We start from the raw sequence: 25,027 nt of genomic DNA on the forward strand, positions 1-25,027 counted from the left end.
AACCAAGCTTTCAAGTAAGGCCACATTGCTGAAGACGAGGGTCTTGTGGTAAAAGATTTGTGGTTGAGGCTGGGGTGTGGCGTTGGCATATGCCCGTCTGTGTATGAGTATATCTGCGAACATCATACGTATGTCTGGGTGTGGATGGGGCTGTATATGTGTGAGAAGATTGTGCAGAAAAGGCAAGGGGTATGTGACTTAAGATCAGCTTTTTTTCACTCTGATAGCGTGTGACTGAGTGTACCAAGCAAAACCGCAGCTTCCTGATATTTCGACACCTATTTGTGTCTTATATCTCAGCACTACAGTTTAAGTTATTTTGGAATCATGTTTTGTTGCAAGTCTTAATGTTTTTAGCACACAACACACAATATGGGGTAGGCAATCTCAGTTAGCCTACAGTCTTCCTTGAAACTTTGAAAATTAATTGTATACCAAAAATGTATTCTCTTTTATTCTAATAATAATAATAAAAATAATAATAATGAGTTTTATTTATATAGCGCCTTTCCAGGGCTCAAGGACGCTATACAATGAACAAGCAACAATAATGGCAATGGACAATGATAACAAACAAAACAACAGTAGCAACAACTCATTGCATGATGTGCCTGTTATACAACCAAGACTTAGTTTTATGTACCCACTGGGTTACTGACAGGGACAAAAATTTGAGATGAACGCCATCACTGTTTTCTCTGTGTCAGTGGCGCCATCTTTTGGGCATAAATGGCTACTACCAAATTTCGTCACTTGCTCAAGAATAATATAATATAATATAATATAATATAATATAATATAATATAATATAATATAATATAATATAATATAATATAATATAATATAATATAATATAATATAATATAATATAATATAATAAAGGTGAAATGTGTTTTATATTTGCATTGTGGTGTACTGTTGGGACTGCTGGATAAGAAAGATGGACAGACCAGTCTGACATTGAGAGACCGGCTAAGATCAGCAAATCCTCCTCCTCAATTCTGTCACTTACACAATTTAAAAATGAAATAAATAAATAAAAAGCTTTCCAAGTGATCTGTTTTGCATTATACGGAATATTTTAAATTGTATGCATTGTGCAGTACTGTTACTGCTGGAAAGGAAACATCTGAAGTCATTTAAAGATGATCAGAAGTGGTATTTAGCTGGTCAGCAGCTGCACACCCAGCCTGACTAGCTGAAAAAAACAAAAACAAAACAAACCTAAAACTACTGCTAAAATTAGCAAACAGAACAGTCTGACCATGCTGGAATACCAGCAAATAATCTTAGGTGGGGTTTTTTCAGCAGAGGTATTGTACAATATTGTACTTATACATGTAGCCTATCAATTTTGATGAAAACTTAGCCTATATTTAAAGCAACTTACAAAAGAAGTAGGCTAGCTATCACAAAAGGATTTCTGGTAGTCTACTGTATATTGTATTATAGGCCTGCTATGTACATTACATTTTACTTGGCCAATAAACTCAAAAAATATTCATTATATAAGGGCACGATATATATATGAATATTTTCTTCAATGCATTGAGAACTATTAGCTTGTTTCTGCGCATGCGCTCTCGCTGTCTCTCGGCTCACTGAATGACGTGCGTGAACGTTCCCATCGCTGCTCACGGCAACGTCAGCGGGTAAGGAAATGCGATGCCCTAATAACAATTCCTTAAATTATATACACTCATATATGTCGACTGCAAATTGTAAAATATCACTACCCGTACAGTGTCAGTTTCGAACTGTCGAGTGAAGTCGCCATGTCACAGTCGTCCTAAAGTTAATAGGGTTATTATAGGGAAACGCAGCGCGAGCTCGATGACTCTTTATGTTGTTTGGGATCCGGTAACTCTGCCTTTTTACAATATGTATTCTTTTATCTTCGAAAAGAATCCGCTTTACGCTATGAACACATGGTGAAATATACGTATTAAAACAAAGTAGCAGTTGTGTACAACAAAAGACGTGAAAAATACAAGCAAATGTGAAAAAAGCGAGCAGGCGGCTTGCAACAACACTGTAACCAGACCTATGATGATGAGTTGGATGGGGAGGAAGGTGCGATCAGAACAGCGTCAGCTCATAAACAATACATTTCACATATGTATTGTTTTGTGGGGGGAAAATACTGCTTGTGTTGTATTTATTTACAAAATTGTCAAAACAAACATTGATATTGCTTAAACTAGTCATGTGTTGAATAAATGTCGGGACAGTTGTTTGGTTCTTATTATAGTTTCTTTTGACTTGCATTAAATGTTTGCTTTTATTTTGAAGTTATATGTGTTATTGAATTTGGGAAATTATGACCGCGAGAGATGGCAGTCATTGAGATAGCTAACAGCTGTTACCTCGAAAGAACAAAGACAGCTGTTTGCAAAGGGCAAATTATTGAATTTCCTCAAAGCTCACATTTATTCATTATTCTTTCAAATTGTCCATTGAGTCTTAATTTATAACATTGAAACAACTTAATAATTTGTTATTTTAATTGTTTAATATTTGACATTGATTTTCTCCCATTCATTTCAGTGTCAGTCTGCTGAATGCCACCGCTGATTTTTGAAAAGTAAGTACTAAAATGTCTTTTTGCAACATACTGCATTTGCATATATCATTTAAATGTTTGGGTCCGGTACGATTTTGTATGGTTTTTGTCTCTTATGCTCACCAAAGCTCCATTTATTTGCTCAAATATACCGTAAAACCAGTGATATTGTAAAATATTTTTTACAGTTTAAAAAATGCTGTTTTCTATTTCAATATGTAAATTATTTCTGTTATCCAAGATGAATTATTAGCATCATTACTCCACTCTTCAATATCACATGATCCTTAAGAAATCTTAATATTATGCTGATTTGGTGCTCAAGAAACATTTCTTATTATCATCCATGTTGAAAACAGTAGTGGTGCTTAATAATTTTGTGGAAATTGTCATACATTTTTTCAAGATTCTTTGAATGAAAAAAAAAGAGCATCATTAATTTGTACCATTATAAATGTCTTTTTTGACTCTTCAGTAAATCAGTTTAATGTGTTCTTGCTGAATAAACATAAATTTCTTTAAAAAATCTTACAGACCCAAAACTTCTAAACAGTAGTTCAGTTCGTGTGACTCAAAGCAGGTTGATACAGTGTTTTTATCCCATTTGCAGATCTAAGCCACTCTCATTAAGAAGATGGACAGCTATGGGTTTGTATCTTGATTTCATCCAATGAATGTTACCCCTCCTCTTCTTAAATTTTATATTTGAAAAACATATGTCTGCATGTTCTTTCAGGTTCTCCAGTGATATGTTCAGTGGCAGAGCAGTTCTGGGGGAGGATAGCTCGGTCATGTCCCGCATGCAGAAGAAGTTCTGGAAGACCAAGCAGGTTCTGATCAAGGCCACCGGAAAGAAGGAAGACGAGCATGTGGTGGCGTCTGACGCGGATCTCGATGCCAAATTAGAGGTATGAGCACCTTTTTAAATGTAGTAAAAATGACCTCACTGACTGAATCGGTCAGCAAGTTAAACTAGTGTCACTGGGCTGGGTTTTTCTTTCAATGACTGAATGCTTAATTTTAACATTTGAAAGCAAATTATTTTTTTAATTGTGTGTGAGCCTCACAAAGGCAGAGAAATGGGTGAATGAGATGGAGGGAGGTTAATTGAGTACTGTAACATGATGACAGGGAAGAGCAGTGGAAACTAGTTCCATCATGTTTTCTTATAATAGTACCAAGTGGCAGCAAATATATTGAAAATAGCAGAGGGTCTAATACAGATCCTTGCTGCACTCCATAATTTACCCGACGGTATCTTATATTTCCCCCCTTTTAAATAGACAAAATGGTAGCGGTCTGATAGGTATGATCTAAACCACCTGAATGCTTGTCCCTGATGCCAGTGTAATTTTTAGTCGATCTAAGAGTATTTTATGATCTATAGTGTCGAATGCAGCACTAAGATCAAGTAAAACTAGTACTGAGATACAGAATTGGTCAGAAGGTAGTCAAATTAAGTCATTTGTGAAGTTTCTGTGCTATGGTGGAGCCAAAATTTGGATCTCATTGTGGTTTCTTAATGAGAGGATTAATAACTGCCATCTTGAACAGTTTTGCGACATGACCTAGAGATAAAGACGAGTTAATAATATTGAGAAGGGGCTCTTCTGCTACAGGTAACAACTCTCTCAGTAGTTTAGTGGGTATTGGATCTAATAACATGTTGTTGGTTTAGATGCAATGATAGGTTTATTTAGCTCTTCCTGCCCTATAGTTGTAAAGCACTGCAATTGTTCATGAGGGGTGATACAATCCAGAGTGATACCCATTTATTTACTTGTATCAGAGAAAGTTATTTTTTTTTTACTTTTTTTTTTTTACTTTTTGCAATTTCTTACTGTTTAAAAAGCTCACTATAGTGTTTCATTTTTTAACTATATGGACCTGGAATAGAATATTGTGAAATAACAGATAAAAAAAACAGGGAGCATATTGTAATATATTACTTTTAAAAGTAACCTTCCCCAACGCTGCTGATTAATAGTTAGCTTTTATAAAATACAGTAGCTCTCTGATAACTTTTAATCGAGACCTAATAAAAATCTTTAGACCACTCACAGTTTAAGGAAGTGTGTGTGTGTGTGTGTGTGTGTGTGTGTGTGTGTGTGTGTTTGGTTATGTGTGCTTGTCTTATCGTGCCCTGCCTCGGGCTGTTACTCTTAAGCATATCCTGGTTTATTGGTCATTAGATGGTTTTGTGGCTGTGTCAGTGTGCTAGAGAGCAGCAGAGAGGCCACCATAAGCCCCCCGGCTGCTTGCTTAATGAACAGGTGTATCCATGTTCTTTCCACTTTAAGCCACAGCTGCCAATATGTCCAAAAGAATTGTCTTTTATCCTGTTTACTCACAAAGCTCTATTTCCTCTTAACTTTAAAACAATGCATCATCCTTATGGTGCGAAATGGCAGGATTTTACGTAGGAAACTTCAATAACAGTGTTTGTTTAGGAGAGCCTGTTGTACAACCATGATTCCTGAGGGTGTTCTGTTTGTCAGACCTGAGCTCAAGAGTTAAACAGTAACCTGAATGCAGACCTCACCTGCAGGTGTCACAGCTACATCAGCACATGTAGACCTTAGTCTGGGTAGATGCAGTATTTCATTTAATGCACATGAAAATATTGCACTAATACAAAGACGACCCCACTAATAGACCAATAGTTTTGGTCACTTTCCTGGAAGAGAATAAAATATGGGGTTTACTCTGAATAATATCAACTTATGCTAAATTATCACCTACACTACCTTTCAAAAGTTTGGGGTCGGTAAATGTTTTCAATGTTTTTGAAAGACGTTTCTTATACTCACCAAGGCTGCATTTATTTCATCAAAAATACAGTAAAAATTATTAATATAAAAAATATAATATTGTGAAATAGTTGTAATATATTTTATTTATTGTCTTCAGTGTCACATGATCCTTCTTCAGAAATCATTCTAATATGTTGATTTGGTGCTCAAGTACATCATTGAAAACAGTTGTGCTGCTTAATATTTTTGTGAAAACTTTTTTTTTTAATTTTCATGATGATTTGATGAGTAATGCTCGAAAGAAGATCATTTCATTTATTTGAACTAGAATTTTTTTTGTAAAATATCTTTGCTGTAACTTTTGATCAATTTAATGCATCTTTGCTGAATAAAAGTATTATTTAAAAAAAAAATCGTACTGACCACAAACTTCTGAACAGTTGCGTGCTTGATTAGAACTTAGTTAGTTAGTTATGGCTAATTTCAACTGATATTTTCTACAGTCCAATATATTCATCCCAATGTTGGAAATGAGTCCTATTTCTGTGTTTGACTCCTCAAAGCTCTTGAAACACTCTCTCGAACAAAGGCAGCTCAACGATAATGAGTCATTTGTGTAATTTCTGTGGATTTCTTCTTTCAGGTAGAGCACAAGTATACACATTTTCCTGCTCACTCAGACTGTAAGGGACATAACATCCTTTGTTGCCATGACAGCGAGACTGGAAAGGCATTTTTTTGTGTTCTAATGTGTTGTCTGGGTTTTTTAATACGTTATTGTCTGCTTATATCCATTCTGAAGAGAATAAAAGGCTCTGAGATTTGATGGTATGCAGCAACAAAGTCAAAATTTGTAACATTTGTAATAAAAAAACTAAACTAAAACACTTTTAAAATGCATTTGTTAATGATAATGTGTCTGTGTCCTTCAGTTTTTCCGTTCAGTCCAGAACACTTGCACAGAACTCCTGAAAGTGATCGAGAAATACCAGCAAAGAATCACACGTGAGTGAGGAACATGATCTTCCACCCTCTTTGTGTGCACAGACACTAAGAGTCTTGTTCAGCTTGTTTTGAAAGTCATTGCATGCAGTGGCATACATTTTCTCATTATTCATCTGTACTGCTACTGTTGAGTCAAAAGGCAATTATTAGCTAAACTCTATGAATGTGTTTTTGTGCTTCTACTAATTGATAGCATTCAACATGTCAAATCAAGACATATATTGTTACTAATACTGTTAGTTATTGTTGTTGTAATAACCCTGTTTTTGCCCCCTGTGACCTCCTTTCTTCAGATCTCTCTCAAGAGGAGAATGAGCTTGGATTGTTCCTGCGCTTCCAGGCAGAGCATGATAAAACAAAAGCAGGCAATATGATGGACGCCACCAGTAAAGCCCTTTGCTGTTCCGCCAAGCAAAGGTAGGCACACATATGAACAAATTAGGGCTTAAAATAATGAATTGGGCGCTATTTCATTATATTTTGGTAATTATTATGTTCATACATCATGGTTTAATACAGCAGATAGGGAAAGGGCCATGATGGTTGTCTAATAAACTAGCCATCCAACAACTTGTCATCAAACAGGGAAATCTGAAACCAGCCTTAATAGACAATCGATAAGGCAACGACCCTATTTGATATTGAAAATGCGTAGTTTCTCTTCATTAATTTAGCTGTTTGAAATATGATATGAATGAACACAAATAAGTCTACAGATAACATTGAGCATAATATATAAATAATAATGCATCCTTGCTGAATAAAAGTATTTATTTCCCCCAAAAAAGCGGTGCTTTATATACATGTATATAGTTCTGTGTTTAAAGAATTCAATTTCAAATACACGCTGTTCTTAAAACCTCTATTCATCCAATAATTCTGAAATTAATCACAGTCTCCACAAAAATATTAAGCTGCTCAACTGTTTTCAAATTTATTGAGCACCAAATCAGCATATTAGAATGATTTCTGAAGGATCATGTGATACTGAAGGCTGGAGTAATGTCTGCTAAAATTCAGCTTATGTATTAAGAAAATAGTAAATGGTATTGATCTTGTGAAATATTATTACAATAAAAAATAATTTTTTTTTACAATTTAATATGTTTTACTGTATTTTGTCAAATAAATACAGCATTGGTGAGTATAAGAATGGGAATATAATTAATACAAATTTGTGAATTTTGAATATATTAATTTATTTAATTAAACAACAATCCCAACATAGAAACTAATGATACATTTCAGTTTCATTTTTAATTAATTATTTAATTAAGTTACTTTGGCAGCCCTGGAAAGAACATTTCTATACTCCACAAACTAAAGACACAAGTTAGTAAACCCACAATCTTGGATGTAACTTTTCTCTATCCTTGCATGCTACATCTACTTTACACTCATCTGTAATCATTGATTAAGCCATTTACCTGTCCTCTTGTCCTCTGTCATGCCCAGGTTGGCTCTGTGTACCCCTCTCCATCGATTTGAACAGGAAGTTGAGACATTCCGGAGGAGAGCTATCGCCGATACCCTGCTGACAGTAAGCCGGATGGAGAAAGCCCGGACTGAGTATCGTGGAGCTCTGCTCTGGATGAAGGACGTCTCTCAGGAACTAGACCCAGATACTTACAAACAACTGGAGAAATTTCGCAAGGTCAGACCACGCGAAGCGAGTGTGGGAGGGATTGCATCTATATACTGAGTATGGAGGTTGGAATATTCTGCTATCTGTGTGTGTTTGTGAACAGGTTCAGGCCCAGGTAAGAGGAACAAAAGTGCATTTCGATAAGCTGAAGAATGATGTTTGTCAGAAAGTGGACATGCTGGGAGCCAGTCGTTGCAACATGCTTTCACATTCATTATGCACTTACCAGGTAATACTTATTTCCTTCCGCCCATTTTTTCTAGTTAAACCTGTTTCACTTTTGTATTGTAAATTTATTTGCCTTGAATTGTTTTTCCGTAGACAACGCTTCTACACTACTGGGAGAAAACTGCACATGTAATGTCTGGCATCCATGAGGCCTTCAAAGGATATGTACCCTACCAGTTCACTACCCTCAAAGTGGGTGTCCATGCACAAATTTCAGAAAATAAACCGTTGTGACGTGTTTTAAGTCCTCATGTCTCATCACAGGAACTGAGGGACCCACTGGACCAGATTGCCTCTGCACATTCAGCAGAGGACAGCAAAGACGAGGACCAGAAGACATATTCAGACAAGTGAGAACTCAGTTAGACATGGGCATGTTCCATTATGAAGCGTTTTTGGTCATTAACCAACCATTTTGCTGATTTACAGCTTGTTCTTTATTAGGGCTGTCACTAACAATTATTTTGGTAATAGAGTAATTGGTTGTTTATTTTGATGATTAATCGAGTATTCTGGTTTTTAGAAAACGGTCAAATAATGCACTTAATGGATTCTCGTCCATGAAACGTACCATTTCCATTCATTTGCTGGTTACTCAACAAGGGTAAATTGCAATCAAGGATATTTTAAATAGAGTATTTGAATTTAATTGAGGAATCACGACTGTGCTTTTCTTGACATTATATTGTGTGCCGTATACATCACATGGTCAGTGAATCTCACACAGATACATCTAGCAGTGCCAGTTTTCCAGTCTTCCCCTTGACGGCACCTCGCTTGGCTTTCATTGTCAGATCTCTCATTCACTCTCTTTCCTCATTCCCTGCAACCCTTCGTTCCCTCAGATTGGGTCTCTGCAGGCGAGAAGCCTCTTTAAAGGCTCTGGTTACTGATCTGTGAGTGGAACATTGAAATTCTATTAGAAAAAAACCCTGCTGCCTACGTGAACAGGCAACCCTGCTTAAAGTTCCACTGCCATTTCCTGTTTTGGCAGTAGCAGATGATGTGCCATCTGTGTTAGACATGTTGTAGTATAATTTTGTTACAACTGTTTTTACCAACTCCACTTCCTAGAAATATCACTGTGAATCACTTTTATTTGTCAATTTCGATTTAATTTAAGGTGTTTTGAAATTCTCATCTGATACTGTGCATGTCATAGTAACGTGAATCGTCTCTTCCCACCTTAGAAATTATGCATCCATTTAGTTATGCATCAGTGTGTCCATAAATTTAATTTGGTGTTTGTATGTTTATGTTTCAGTCTTGTTACACTTGAAGATGAACAGCTGGGTGAATCATCCGAAACTGGTATGTTCAGCTTTTAAAGCACATTCTGGGAAAACACTCAAAGGCTCATGCTTCTTAGATGCTCTTTCTTTTTATCTATACCAGTTTCTACTCGTGCAGTAGATGGACAGAGTAGAGGGTCTGACAGTTCTTTGTGTGCCAGTCTGGACTCTGGTAAGTTGTGTGTGTGTCTATGTTTGCGGACTAGGCTTTGCACGATAACTCATTGTTAGGAAATGACTAGTCATCCAAAAGAGTAGTCAATTATCATACTAAATGGCAAGTGCTGTTTTAGTAATTTTGGATAGTAATTTAATTTACTTATTATTTCTTATTCAAGTCCTTACAGTAGCACGCAAGAATGTAATGCATTTGAAACAGTCTGTATCTAATATCACCCAGAGTTGTTGTTTGGACATGCGCAGATATTAATGAATGTTCAGTTATGGCAGATTTTGATTAAAGGGTTAGTTCACCCAAAAATGAAAATTCTGTCAGTATTTACTCACCCTCATGTTGTTCCAACCTCGTAAGACCTTCGTTCATCTTCGGAACATGAATTAAGATATTTTTGATTAAATCTGAGAGCTGGATCACTCCTCCATAGGCTTCAAAAGGATTGAAACTTGCCGGCCTCGAAAAGTTAGTAAAGACATCGTTAAAATAGTCCAAGTGACTACAGTGGCTCAATTTTAAGTTTATCAAGTGGCGAGAATACTTTTTGTGCATAAAAAACCCCTAAAATAACGACTTCATTTCAACTATTAATTTCCTTCTCTGTGGGCCTCTAGTCAGTTAACTTAGTGTAATAGTGTAGAGCTACATCACACGTAGGCTCACTATTGGCCGACGCTGGTCATGTGTGTGATGCGTGTGACGTATAACAACAGAAGCTTACGCTATTACACTAGTGAACTGACTCGAGGCCCACAGAGAAGGAAATTAATAGTTGAAATAAAGTCATTATTTTTGTTTTTTTGCGCACAAAAAGTATTCTCGTCGTTTGATAAACTTAAGATTGAGCCACTGTAGTCACTTGGACTATTTTAACGATATCTTTAATAAATTTTCGGGGAACAAGTTTCAATCCCTTAAGAAGCCTATGGACTAGTATGGAGGAGTGATCCAGCTCTCAGATTTAATCAAAAATATCTTAATTCGTGTTCCGAAGATGAACGAAGGTCTTACGGGGTTGGAACGACATGAGGGTGTGTAAATACTAACAGAATTTTCATTTTTGGGTGAACTATCCCTTTAATAATGGCATATGCCAGGTGTCTTATTCGGATTTCTAGAAACCGGAATACTGTTTTAATATGGTGATATTTTGATATTTAGATCGAATTATTCTTGTGGATGTAAATAGTAACTTTTTTCCTCATGTATCATACTTACGTACAGGACCATATGTGTCCTGTGAAGCTGATGTGTGTGAGAAACGAACGCTTCTATATCTTCATTATCCAATTCATACTGTTTGCTAGGGATGGGCGATATGATCAACAATATAGTTATTTTTGCTGGAAATAATGTTGTTACTGTGCTAATTTTAGATAACATTAAAATTTCACAATTATACAATACTAGCCTAACTAATATAAGTAAAAAGTTATGGAAGCTTACAGAAAACAAGTAAATGGTCAGTAATAAAATAAGAACAAAGAAACTAATTGCAAGCAATAGGACAAATACAAACAATAGAACAAAGATGAAACAAATGAAATAAACAGTGCTTTTTTGTTTTTGAGAAGTTATAGAAGTAAAAATACTGCTAAATCGAATGAGTGAATCAAATGTAAAATAAAACACTGCCCAGTCTATACTGTTAATTAAATATACAATTATTTTTAAAGCTACAAAAGTTTTTAAGTGCAGCGAGTGATTTTTTTTTCTCTTCTTGTTGTATGATAAACATTAATGACACAAACGGCAGCAGGTATATTGGGCTGCTGTCACTTTAAAGCCAAATCACAGATCAAATATACTGACCCACATCTGATATCTTTCCCAACTGTTTACATTCACTTAAGACATAAACGACTGTTTACATGAATACTTAACAACACAGGCATTTTGACAACTCTGTGACACGAGGCGTTTTGTGTGTATGCATAGAAAATGGCTGACAGAACAGCATGCTTGTACCAAATTGAATATTATTGATCTTGAATGGTTTAAAATCGCTTTAAAAAATATCAAGACTTAAAAAGCATGACAATGCAACACTGCAACGTCTTGTGAGAGTAACTGTGACAGAGACAATATTACAAAATTTTGTATTGCAAAATCACCCAATGCCTGCTATTTGCATTGTCACACACCAAAAACACACTGTTCAAGTGATAGCTTTGTATTTATATATATATATATATATATATATATATATATATATATATATATATATATATATATATATATATATATATATATATATGTGTGTATATATGTTAAGCACATTCCTCCCTTATTTTCTTAATTGCCCTAATATGACAGAAATACTAGCAGTACTTCCCATTTAAACCTGTGTGGATAAATTTACATACCGTGATATATTGTATATTTCAGTTGGTTGGCATTTTATATTGTTATATTGTCAGACCACCCAGCCCTAACTGTTGCAACGAAGAAGCACCAACTGAAGTCTTACAGTATGATCCATGACTAGTTGGCACAGACTAAAAGCATCAAAAAGTGGTAGAACTTATCAACTTTGTGTCTAGTCGGTGCAATTTCTAGCAGCTTTTATTTACAGTATGTCTGTTTGTATCTCTCATGTTCACCTCCACCCCTGTACAGCGGCCTTGAATGAACAGTTAGGTGGATCTAGCACTGATGACGACCTTCTCTTAATGACCCCTGAGCCTGGCTCAGCCCCTTCTCTTACTCCAACCTTGACCCCGACCCTACACCCATCAATGTCACCTGCTATTCAGTGGGACATAGGCACCTCATATGAGGAAAAGCAAGATGCATTACACAGCAGCTTACGACCTGAAATAGGTATAAATGCCTGACTGGGCATTTCTTCAATGCCAAGGACTCCCTTATGGCCTGTTCTAACTCTCTAAAATCAACCTCCTTCGAAAGTGCTTTTAGACCCTGATCTATAAGTCTTAGGATCTATACGAAATATTCGTAAACTTTTCATGCATATGGCTCTTTCAGATTCTCTTCTGAACGGTAAACACTCTTCTGGGGTTTCTGACCCTGTCTCCATTAACACAACAGTGCTCTTTCTTTTCTTGTAAAAGCATTTCTAAAAACTACTTTCTTCGAGGTGCTTTATTCTTTCCATTCTTTTTCTGGTCTGTGTGATTTCAATGCAGTCTTAGAGGATTCTAGGATTGCTTTTTCATATTTAACTTAGATTTACTTTTGCTTTTTGTTGCTGATGAACTAATAGTTCTGTTAATATTTATGCTGTTATGTTTCAATTTAAATCTTATATTTTTTGCTGCATGAATTTTTTTCCTCAGTATTTTTGTCATCTTCCAGTACAAATATATAAACATTCTAAAACCAACTTATATTCTCTCTCTCTCTCTCTCTCTCTCTCTCTCTCTCTCTCTCTCTCTCTCTCTCTCTCTCTCTCTCTCTCTCTCTCTCTCTCTCTCTCTCTCTCTCTCTCTCTCTCTCTCTCTCTCTCTCTCTCTCTCTCTCTATATATATATATATATATATATATATATAGTATTTTTTTAATACATTTTTCAGAAAACAAGACTTTCTTATGTCCTCAAGTAAATGTTTCTTGATTTAACCCTGTAAAGCCTGACATTTGAAGAAATAATCAGATTTTTTTTGAAATGGAGCAGTTTATTGAACCTTTGTACATAATATAATATATTTAATAATAGTTTGCATAGATGTTTTTTTGTTACCTACCATATTTGATACACCAGGCCTTTATGGGTCATATAGTTTGATATAGGAGAATATGGAGCTCATATGCATTAAGAAAAAAAAAAAGAAAAAGAAAAAAAACACCTCAGTTTAATTCAGAGGCCCAAACCTAGCAAAAATATACAATTTGGTGCCGTTGCTATTTATATGGCCAAAAGAAAGATGAAATTCTGAGAGCTTGTAATGTAAATCAATAAGATAACAGTATCTTATTTAGATCTTTATTACAGTATAGCAGACGACTAGTATAAAATGCATATAAATATCATTCGTCACTCTTTATCTCCCTTAGCACTGTAGTTTTTTATTGTGGTGGTGGGTATTGCTTTTTATTGCATTTTAAATTTATAAACATATAATGCAATACAATGATAATTGAGAGAAGTACAAATAAACATTCCTCAAAGGCCTGATGTATCATATGTGATAAATTGATACATGATTTTTCCTAAAAATTATATATGTATAATCATGTAAACCTAAGTTGCTTCAATCTAGTTAGTGTTCATCTTGAAATATTACAAACAAAATAAAAATCTTTCTTACATTTGCTTTATAAAAATCAGTAAAGATTTCACACCAAAAAGATTTGCTCTCTCGATTGCCCAAGACAATAAAGGATAAACTAAACTAAACAATAAGCCGACAGAAGGCATGTAGTAGATTGTGTACAACAGGCATTTTAGCAAAGTTTTGATCATGTTGATAATTTAGAGGCCCTATTGTGTATTGTTTGTGGTACAAAAAAGATACATTAGGCTTTATAGGGTTAAGAATGTTGAGATATTAGTGCTGGAAAACAAGACAAAAGTGCTGAGAATGAGAAAGCAATTACCATTTTGCAGTTTAAACGCCTCATCTTCTTTTTATTGGAGTAGGCAGGGATCTTCTGTCTGAGGCATTCCAGTCTGTCGAAGGGAAAGAAGAGGAGGGAGAGCGAGGTGAACTGGCATTCCTGCAGGATCTGATGAGTCCTGGGGCTGCAGGTGGCGCTAGTGAGTTCACTAAAGCGTGGCAGGATGCTTTCGGCTGTTTTGAGGCCCCTCCTGCTCCTGTTGCTGCCGCCACACTGCAAGCAGAAACAGAAAACGCACACGCTGGCTTCCTGCCATCACATCTCCTGGACCATAGCCTCAGCACCACAGGTTTGACAAATCATTTAGTTTGCCCTCTAGTGGCTGGAGGTATGAACAGCACATTATTGTTGTGCTACTAGTAAGCAGTGCTCTCAGTGTGATGTCAACTTATTCATTCTCTTTCTTTTATTCAGGATGGGCGACTCCACCTATGTTTCAAGCCCCACCCCTCCAACCACCTTCTAGTGGAGGACAATTTCAGCCTCCACAGAACACTCCAAACTCTTCTGCCAGTGGTGAGAGTTTTATGACATGTCAAGAACTATAGATGGACACTGACAATCTTTACTGTTTCTGTAGTGATTCAACTCTCTGTGTCTTTTAGCACCCAAAGGAAGCTCCAGGGACATGTCTGCCTGGTTTAACCTCTTTGCAGATCTTGACCCTCTGTCCAACCCAGACGCTATTGGACGCAGTGATCAGGAGTTTCTCAGTGCCTGAGTAGTGTTGGTGTGAGTGTGTATATATTTATCATTGACAAACAAGTTCCAGGTTTATAGAAACGTTCTCTAGCTAATAATGTTGGTTTTGGTGTAGTTATCTAAAACTAGATGATAACGTTTTTGTTAATTGATATACAGTACATATGAAAAACATAAAGTACATTATAGAAAATAAAAAAATTCTGCCTTGGCAACTTGCTAAAATAAATACATTTTAGAACTAAAATTAATAAAACTATTACTGAAATAAAAATAAAGCTAAATAGAAATAAAAAAATAAAAATGACAAAAGAACATAAAAAAATGACTAAAAATTAAAAATAAAAGTGAATTCAAAATATTAATAAATACTATAATAGTATATGAGTAATACTAAAATAACATTGGGTTTGAAAACGTACTCGGTTACTAACGTAACCTCGGTTCTCTCTAGAGAGGGAACGAGTACTGCGTAATATCTTACGCTATGGGGAAAACCTCTTTTCCATGAGATATTGAAGCCAAAAATTATCCTTTAATTTTGATTAATGTAAAACGCTGTGCGGCAGCGTGCAGACATAGGCAAGACGGCTCGCGCGCCTATTGGCTGCCCTGCGGCAACAGCAGCAAGCCTATCGAGAGAGGCCCTGCGTGGCGTGACATCCAATGGGGGTGCTTCGCGCCCATTTCGTCGCGTCCCGCCAGAATAGGCGTGGCCTTGGCCTATAAATACGCTCGACAGGCTGATACAAACTGGTTTTCATCGCTGAAGCGAACCAGCGCTGTTGTATGCACGGCAAGATACGCAGTACTCGTTCCCTCTCTAGAGAGAACCGAGGTTACGTTAGTAACCGAGTACGTTCTCTCTAGAGAGTATCTCTCGTACTGCGTAATATCTTACGCTATGGGGAACACAATGTAAGACGCCGTGCGTACTGGGATCCGACACCAAAGTCCCAAGGGCAGTAGCCCGGGGCTCATATAGTGCATAATCACCGTAGACTCACAGAGAGTCGGAGAAGAGAGGCTACCAGCATCATTCCCCATGAAATAGCATCCCATAGGAGCTAGTTATGTCAACAGTATATCCCGCAGACAGGGTGAACACGTTCAGCCTGAACTGGGCAAAAGTACGGGCTATTCAACACCCATGGAGCTGTTCCATCGATCAGTGAGCGATACTCAATCAAAACTCAGCATTCTGCGCCGGCGCAGCGGGACAGATAGTACTGAATTCTAGACCGACAGCAGCTTGGCCTGTAAGGCGGGAACCTCTAGGTTATAGAACCTTATAAATGTAGACGGCGAGGCCCAGCCCGCCGCCATAGAGATATCATGCAAGGAAATCCCACTAGACCACGCCCACGAAGAGGCCACGCCTCTCGTGGAGTGCGCTCTGACACCCAAAGGACACTGCAGGCCCTTAGAAGTGTAAGCCAGCGCTATGGCATCGAATATCCATCTGGATAGGCTCTGTTTTGATGCGGCCAGTTCCTTGGAGTGTCCGCCAAACAAAACAAAGAGCTGCTCGGTCTGCCTGAAGACAGACGAGAGGGACACATAAGCTCTCAGCGCCCTGACGTGGCAAAGGAAATTAGCATCCGCCTCCTCATTGTTCACCGGGAGGGCGCACAGGGAAATAACCTGGGCCCTGAACGGTGTGTTGAGGGATTTTGGCACGTACCCGTGCCTTGGTTTGAGTATGACTTTTGGGTCATTAGGCCCAAACTCCATACAGGACGCGCTTACTGAAAGCGCTTGTAAGTCCCCCACGCGCTTTATTGAAGCAAGAGCCACAAGAAATACCGTTTTGAAAGACAGGTGCTTCATGTCTGACGAATGGATTGGCTCGAATGGGGCACCTTTCAGGGCTTCCAGAACCGTAGAAAGGTCCCACATAGGGACTGAGGGAGGTCTGGAAGGACTCAGCCTCCGAGCTCCCCTGAGGAATCGCACGACGAGGTCGTTTTTCCCCAGTGACTGGCCAGACGTCGGTTTTGCAAACGCCGTTATGGCCGCCACGTATACTTTGAGCGTGGACGGGGTTCTACCCTTATCCAGCAGCTCCTGAAGGAAGGAGAGCACTTCCGTAACCCCGCAGTCTACGGGTGAAAAGCCCTGAGCTTGACACCAGGTAGAGAACACTGACCATTTCGAGGAGTAGAGCCGTCTAGTAGACGGGGACCTAGCCTGCGTGATCGTGTTTAACACTCCCTCCGGGAGGTTAGCGGGTACCCGTTGATGGCCCACATATGTAGGGACCATAACTCTGGGCGAGGATGCCAAATCGAGCCCTTTGCCTGAGAGAGGAGGTCTCTCCTCACCGGTATCGGCCACGGGGCAGTGCTGGTCAGCTGCATCAGGACTGGGAACCAGGTTTGGTTCGTCCATAGTGGAGCCACGAGCAGCACTGGGCATCCATTTTCCCTGATTCGTTCCAGCACTTGAGGCAGGAGCGAGACGGGGGGAAAAGCATAGAGTGGGCGTCGGGGCCATACGTGGACCAGCGCATCCCTGCTCTTGGAGAAAAAGTTCGGACAGTGAGCGTTTTCCTGGGACGCGAACAGGTCCACCTGCGCTCTGCCGAATGTCTCCCACAGCAGTTGGATCGCCTGCGGGTGCAGCGACCATTCCCCTGCTGGGACATTGTTTCTGGACAGTCTGTCTGGTCCCAGATTCAGGTGACCAGGCACATGCGCTGCTTTCAGTGAAAGCAGGTTGTGCTGAGCCCAGTCCAGGAGGCGTTTCGTCAGCCTGTAAAGGCTTCGGGACCTGATGCCGCCCTGGTGATTTATGTACGCCACCACTGACATGTTGTCCGACCGGACTAAGACGTGGCGGCCTTTTTTCTGGGGACAAAAACGCCTTAGCGCCTTAGTAGCGATGTCTACTGCCAGCATTTCTAGACAGTTTATGTGTAGGAGCTTCTCCCGTTCTGACCACTGGCCAAAGAACGGTCTGCCCTCGAGCAGCGCTCCCCATCCCGAGGTGGAGGCGTCCGTGGACACCACCATCACACTCGAGGGAGTCCCCAGACTCACGCCTGACTGGTACCAGTCGGCTTTTTTCCAAGGTTTCAGAGCCGAGATGCATTTCCTGTCGACCCTGAGGCGAAACAGACCAGCGGCCCAAGCCCCGGGCGGAACTCGTGCTTTCAGCCATAACTGCAGTGGGCGCATGCGAAGCAGGCCCAGCTGAAGTACTGAGGATGCTGAGGCCATGAGGCCCAGCATTTTCTGAAACCGTTTGAGCGGGACTATAGAGCCGCGGCGGAAGGATTTCACGGCGCGCCGAATGTTCAGTCCTCGCTCCGGCGACAGACGTGCTGTCATAGACAGCAAGTCCATCACTGTTCCCAGAAAAGAGATTTTCTGGCTGGGAGACAGGAACCCTTCGCCCAATTGACTGTGAGACCCAAATTCTCGAGATGCTCGAGTAAAACGGTCTTGTGTTCTATGAGCTCTGATCGTGATCGAGCTAGAATCAACCAGTCGTCCAAGTAGTTCAAAATTCGCATGCCCTGAAGTCTCAGGGGTGCGAGAGCCGCGTCCATGCACTTCGTGAATATACAGGGTGCTGGGGACAGGCCGAACGGTAGGACTGTGTATTGATATGCCTGGCCCTCGAAGGCGAATCTCAAGAATCGCCTGTGACGTGACGCAATCTGTATTTGGAAATAGGCGTCTTTCAGATCTATTCACATGAACCAGTCTCCCTGGTGCACGTGCGCGAGGATTTTGCTGGTTGTCAGCATTTTGAACTTGCGTTTCAGAAGCGCTTTGTTCAATTGTCGCAGATCTATAATGGGTCTGAGACCCCCGTCTTTTTTCGGTACCAGAAAATATCTGCTGTATACACCCCCTTCGCTCTGAGCCTGAGATAAAGGTTCTATGGCCCCTTTGCTCAGTAGTTTCGCTATTTCGGTTCGAAGTAGATGAGATACTTCGTTGTCCACCGTGGTTTCGACACGTGCCGTGCAACGGCGGGGACGTCGAGCGAACTGTAGCGAATAGCCTCTCTTTAAAGTGTTCAACACCCATTCTGATACCCCGGGAAGCATTGCCCATGCATTCGCGTGGATAGCTAGAGGCAGAATGATATCCGGGCTCTGGCCGCGGCACAGCGGCGGCTGCAGAGCTTCGGTGTGCTGAGACATGAACACTGTGTTTAAAGTGTGCGAGGCGGGGGGCGCGCCGATCACGGCGGGCAGCCTGTTCGCACTCGCTTTCTCTATGACAAATTGTGGAGAGAGAACGAGCGGGACAAACCCCGTAGGGTTCAGCGTGTCTGTGAGTGAATGTGGCCGCGGGACAGCGGGCACATTTACTGCACTGAAAACACCGTCGGCTTGCGCTGACTGAATATGTGTTGGTTTCGTTTTTACAGAAACCATGGGACACGCACTGTGTAGTGTTTGTGGGCACTGTGTCGTGGGCACATTCACTACGTTTGCACAATCGACATGAGTCGATTTTATTTGTGCTAGCCCTGAACTGTGGCGGGCTGTGTCTGCGTGTGGGAATGGGCACTGTGACGTGGGCATTCTTACAACACTCATAACACCATCGGCTATGGCCGGGACACCAGAAAATACACTCTTTATTGGATTTATCTGGGTCGCCGTAAAAATGGCGTTAATGTGCAGGCAAGCCGGCTGTGGTACCGGCTTGTCTACTGCAAAATACACTGGAACAGTCACATTGTTTGGAACTGAACGAGCGAGAGGTTTCGGTGGAGTCTGGCCGTGGCGAGACTTAAACACCGTGGGTCTTAGCTGACTGTATGTGTGTTGGTTTCGTTTTACAGAAAACGTGGCACATGCAGTGTGTAGTGTTTGTGGGCACTGGGTTGTGGGCACATTCACTACATTTAATGCACAATTGACATGAGTCGATTTCATATGTGCGAGCCCTGCACTGTGGCGGACTGTGTTTGTGTGTAGAAATGAACTCTGGGCTGTGGGCATTTTTATTACACTCAGAACACCATCGGCTGTGGCCGGAATACCAGAAAATACATTGCTTATATGATTTTTCTGGGTCGCCGTGGAAACGGCATTTGTGTGCAGGCAAGCGGGCCATGGTACCGGCTTGTTCACTGCAAAATACACGGGAACAGTCACATTTTCTTGGAACTGAACGAGCGAAAAGTATCAGTGCAAGTCTGGCCGCGGCGAGACTAAATTTTATCTGCTGCGAGAGCTGGGATCGAACACGGGTCTCCCGTGCGATGGCTGTAGGTTTCGCCACTGAGCCACATCTATCTCGTCGTCATTAATGGCGGCGCGCGGCGGCGCGCGGCGGCCGTTGTCCGTCAGTGAGCGACTCGATTGAAGCTGGTGAAGCTGGCGGGCGAACCGGCGAGCTTTCACGGCTGGAGAAGGATCGGGGACCCGCTGAGTACGGCGCTTTGCGGCGCGGCACTACAGCGGGCGAGAGTCTCACTCACCATGGCAATAGCTGGGCTCCTCTACCGATGCAGCTATCTTGTCGTCACTAATGGCGTAAGCGGCGGCGCGCGGCGGCCGCTGTCCGTCAGTGAGCGACTCGATTGAAGCTGGTGAAGCTGGCGAACCGGCGAGCTTTCACGGGCTGGAGAAGGCTCGAGGACCCGCTGAATACGGCGCTTTGCGGCGCGGCACTACAGCGGGCGGGAGTGCAGACTCTGAGAAAAAATGCCAGGCAAGTCCTCAGAGTCACCATGGCAATAGTTCCACAGGAACGAAGCGTCTTCAAAAAGACGCTGCTCTTTTAGATAAAGAGAGAGAGAGAGAGAGTGTGAGTCGCGACTGCGAACACACACTCTAGCAGTGAAAAAGGATATTAACGCCGGAAAGCGTAGCAGTTATGGCGGCTGAAGGCGGCGAGGTGAAGGCCAGCGGCTTCAGGCTCAAAGGCTCGTCCCGCAGAAGGCTTACTATCAGACGGCGCGGCTTCTCACTCCGGATCCAGCGATGCAGTAGCGCTTCGCTGAAGAGATGAAAATCAGTTTGTATCAGCCTGTCGAGCGTATTTATAGGCTAAGGCCACGCCTATTCTGGCGGGACGCGACGAAATGGGCGCGAAGCACCCCCATTGGATGTCACGTCACGCAGGGCCTCTCTCGATAGGTTTGCTGCTGTTGCCGCAGGGCAGCCAATAGGCGCGCGAGCCGTCTTGCCTATGTCTGCACGCTGCCGCACAGCGTTTTACATTAATCAAAATTAAAGGATAATTTTTGGCTTCAATATCTCGTGGAAAAGAGGTTTTCCCCATAGCGTAAGATATTACGCAGTACGAGAGATACTCTCGTAAGAGAACACTTATGATTTTCAAAAAAGTTTAAGACTAAAAATGTCATGCGGTGCAACCATTAAAAAAGAAGTAATGTATATATTTTCCTTAAACCTTGAATACATGCGAGTAAACATCTTAAAGTAAAATTTTATTCTTTGCAATTATCATGAATTATTCATTAATTAATATCATCATGTTTGAACTCATCTTGCGTTGTAATAAAAAGGTCAAATGATCTGATATTTTAAGAGACTTATTAACCCATAACACACTGAGGGTCTTCCTGTTTAGTTTTTTTGGCTGCAACTACAAGACTTTGATTTGACAGACAACATTTTTTGAGTATTTTTTTTAAATAATTTTTTTCAAACTATATTAGCTTTTTTTTTAAATGCAGGTTTTGTAGTTTTTTTTCGTTATGATATCGGAACAATTAAATTACCTTGACATTTTAAATTTATATACTCTCAAAAAGCTCCAAAAGGAATTTTAGTTAAAACAAATCAACAGAAAAAGCATATTTAAGTTATTTTGGGTAACACTTTATTTTGATGATCCTTTTTGAACATTCTGTTGACTATAAGTAACTTTGCTACTACATTTCAACTAACTCTCATTAGAGTATTAATGGACTGTCTGCTTAATGTCTGCTAACTCTTTATTATGATGGTCCTCCAACAAAAATTCTACTGAATATAAGTAACTTTACAACTACATGTCAACTTATTCTAACCCTAACTCTACCAGTCTAATACTCTACTAACACTCTAATGAGAGTTAGTAGACATGTTGGTGCAACGTTACTTATAGTCAACAGAATGTGTTAAAGGATTAGTTCACTTTTTAAAAAACTTTTGCTGATAATTTACTCACCCCCATGTCATCCAAGATGTCCATGTTTTTCTTTCTTCAGTCGAAAAGAAATTAAGGTTTTTGATGAAAACATTCTAGGATTTTTCTCCATATAATGGACTTCATGGGGTACCAAACAGTCCAAGGTCCAAATGACAGTTTCAGTGCAGCTTCAAATGGCTTTAAACGACACCAGATGATGCATAAGGGTCTTATCTTGCGAAACGATCGGTCATTTCAAAAATAAATAAAAAAGTTTAAGTTTTATAAGCACAAATGCTCACCTTGCTCTGTTCTGTGATGCACGTTCGTGACTCTCCTGTTTGAACTCGTTCATCAAAATGAACAAATATTTTTTCGAGTCATTTCGTTCGTTGAATGAGCGGATTGACTCGAAAAAAGACTCGTTCAAAATTAACAAATCTTTTTTCGAGTCATTTCGTCCGTTGAATGAACGAAATGATTTGAAAAAAGATTTGTTCATTTTGATGAACGAGTTTGAACAGGAGAGTCACGAACGTGCATCACAGAACAGAGCAAGGCGAGCATTTGTGCTTATAAAACTTAAACTTTTTTATTTATTTTTGAAATGACCGATCGTTTCGCAAGATAAGACCCTTATGCATCGTCTGGTGTCGTTTAAATCCATTTGAAGCTGCACTGAAACTGTCATTTGGACCTTGGACCGTTTGGTACCCCATGAAGACCATTATATGGAGAAAAATCCTAGAATGTTTTCATCAAAAACTTTAATTTCTTTTCGACTGAAGAAAGAAAGACATGGACATCTTGGATGACATGGCCCCCCCATGTCATCCAAGATGTCCATGTCTTTCTTTCTTCAGTCGAAAAGAAATTAAAGTTTTTGATGAAAACATTCTAGGATTTTTCTCCATATAATGGTCTTCACAATCTCCCCTTTGCATTAAAAGATCACATCCGAAACTTGGAGCGCCGTATGAATTGACACATAAATAGATTTAATATTCAAAATACATTAAAAATACAAATCATGGTTTCACTATTTTTTTTGATGGTCCCTTTAAAGGATTAGTTCACTTTTAAAAAAACTTTTGCTGATAATTTACTCCCCCCGAGTAAATTATCAGCAAAAGTTTTTTTAAAAGTGAACTAATCCTTTAAAGGGACCATCAAAAAAAATAGTGAAACCATGATTTGTATTTTTAATGTATTTTGAATATTAAATCTATTTATGTGTCAATTCATACGGCGCTCCAAGTTTCGGATGTGATCTTTTAATGCAAAGGGGAGATTGTGCATGTCCTAATGCGGTCTCTTACCTCTCTCAGTGAAGGATGGTATGGAGCTGGATCTCATCCCAAACATTCTTTGTCCCTTAGAATGGAAAGAATTCCATATCCCAAGCCTTAATTTGGAGCTGGAACACTACCTCTCCTGAAACGATTCAACCTGAGCCAAGGAAGCGTCAAGAAATCTGAATCCATATTCCACACTGGAAGATTTCCGAGTTATGGGAATGTCTCTTTCCTCCTTGCTTTCATTGTGTGTGTGAATTTACTGTATGTACATTAGGACAACGAAGGGTAAAATGAAGACTTCATTGCTATATCACTAAAATGTTGTTACTATATGAAGTGCACATGTTTAAAGGGACAAGAAGGGCACGATTTGCCCATCTCTTATGTGGAGGGCTGGTTTGCATAGGACCAAAAAAACTAAATAAGTGTGTGTATACTAAATATCTGTTTGCTTTGTACAATAGAGGAGTTTTTAATGTCCAGAAACAGGGTTACAGACTTATAACATCTATTAAAGACTGTATTTTTAATCAAGACAGATACCCAAAGTCTGTGAAGTTACGCATAAATCACACAAAAAAAAATATTTTTGAAGTCACATTCACTGGATTAGTTTAACCCTAAATGATCAAATAAATTAAATTATTTATTAATACAATAAAACAAAGTGTTACTGTAAACTACATATGCAAGTGGTGTGCTGTGCCATTAGTTCGGTAAGAATGATGAGGTCACATTTCAGTGGAACTAATAATAGGTGATGCATTCTTGTTTTCAGTGACAAATGCTGAAACACTCTCACTCAGAGAAATAAATTCTCCCAAATGTTCTTCACATTCACACTGAGATGCAAAACACTTGAATGTGTGTTTGCGAACATGTTTTTTTATTATTATATATTTTTAGTTTGTATGTCACATTTAGCACAGAATTACATAACTATCCTACTCTAGAAAACATACACATTTCATTTTATCCCAGATTATCATATTTGGAGTCATCAGAAGTGAGTTTATCTTAAACTATTACCAGTCTGTTTTATTTGTGTTAAAGAAATCAAGTGAATGCTTGCACTAAACTGTCTCCGAGTACAATATCGGGTAGTTATGAAAAGTATGTTGTATATTTTAAGCATGGACTTGTTTGTTGATCTGAATAGTTTGTGTAGGTGTTGAATCTGAACATTTCTCACAGAATATCACTCCATATGTACTGGAGCTGGAGCACATGTTTGTGTTTTGAGTGCAGTTTAACATTTTGAAGTGTCACTTTCTGGTATGAGAAATAGTGTTTGGAACTATATGTTGAGACATGTTTACTTTGAAAGAAAAAGAATGTACTCCATTCACAGCTGCTTTCATCTGTTTATTTTATGCAACTTTGCCTTTTGTTTCAGTTAAAAAATAATGTATTTATACAATTTCGTTGATGGAAACTGGAATGGGAGATTTTGTAGGCCTATCTGAGAGCAAATAAATTTGAGTAGAATTGTCACTTTTTTTTCTCTAATTTCTTGATCTCACATGTTGCCAAAATCAGGTTTTTTTATTGTGTTAAAAGTACACTATAAAAAATAAATGAACGTGTCTTGTTCAGAATTGACGAAAATTAAAGAATGAGTCCACACACATCAAGTGATGCTTCTTCCAAACCATGTTTTTTGACTTTCTCTAAT

At 39.5% G+C, this 25,027-nt stretch overlaps 1 protein-coding gene across 10 annotated transcripts; it reads left to right on the forward strand.

The window, feature by feature from the left end:
- Positions 1 to 1,550: 1,550 nt before the first annotated feature.
- ical1 (islet cell autoantigen 1-like) lies at positions 1,551 to 24,846 on the forward strand. 10 transcript variants are annotated; one of them, XM_077199319.1, is made up of 17 exons: positions 1,551 to 1,652; positions 2,548 to 2,584; positions 3,174 to 3,211; positions 3,300 to 3,471; positions 6,249 to 6,321; positions 6,615 to 6,738; positions 7,777 to 7,975; positions 8,070 to 8,195; positions 8,288 to 8,386; positions 8,459 to 8,544; positions 9,459 to 9,505; positions 9,590 to 9,658; positions 12,281 to 12,484; positions 14,266 to 14,532; positions 14,658 to 14,759; positions 14,849 to 14,975; positions 23,434 to 24,846. In XM_077199319.1, the coding sequence occupies exons 3-16, from the start codon at positions 3,198 to 3,200 to the stop codon at positions 14,962 to 14,964; spliced, it is 1,698 nt and encodes a 565-aa protein (XP_077055434.1). In that variant the 5' UTR covers positions 1,551 to 1,652; positions 2,548 to 2,584; positions 3,174 to 3,197; the 3' UTR covers positions 14,965 to 14,975; positions 23,434 to 24,846. The 10 variants fall into 10 exon arrangements, with proteins under 10 accessions (XP_077055434.1, XP_077055432.1, XP_077055431.1 ...); XM_077199317.1 differs by having other exon boundaries at positions 1,589 to 1,652; positions 14,263 to 14,532; XM_077199316.1 differs by having other exon boundaries at positions 1,589 to 1,652; positions 14,263 to 14,532; positions 23,383 to 23,518.
- The last annotated feature ends 181 nt before the right edge of the window (positions 24,847 to 25,027 follow it).

Source organism: Siphateles boraxobius, unplaced genomic scaffold (assembly GCF_051911475.1).
Source record: "Siphateles boraxobius isolate OS27281-9 unplaced genomic scaffold, OSU_SipBor_1 41, whole genome shotgun sequence".
NCBI classification, from domain to species: domain Eukaryota; kingdom Metazoa; phylum Chordata; class Actinopteri; order Cypriniformes; family Leuciscidae; genus Siphateles; species Siphateles boraxobius.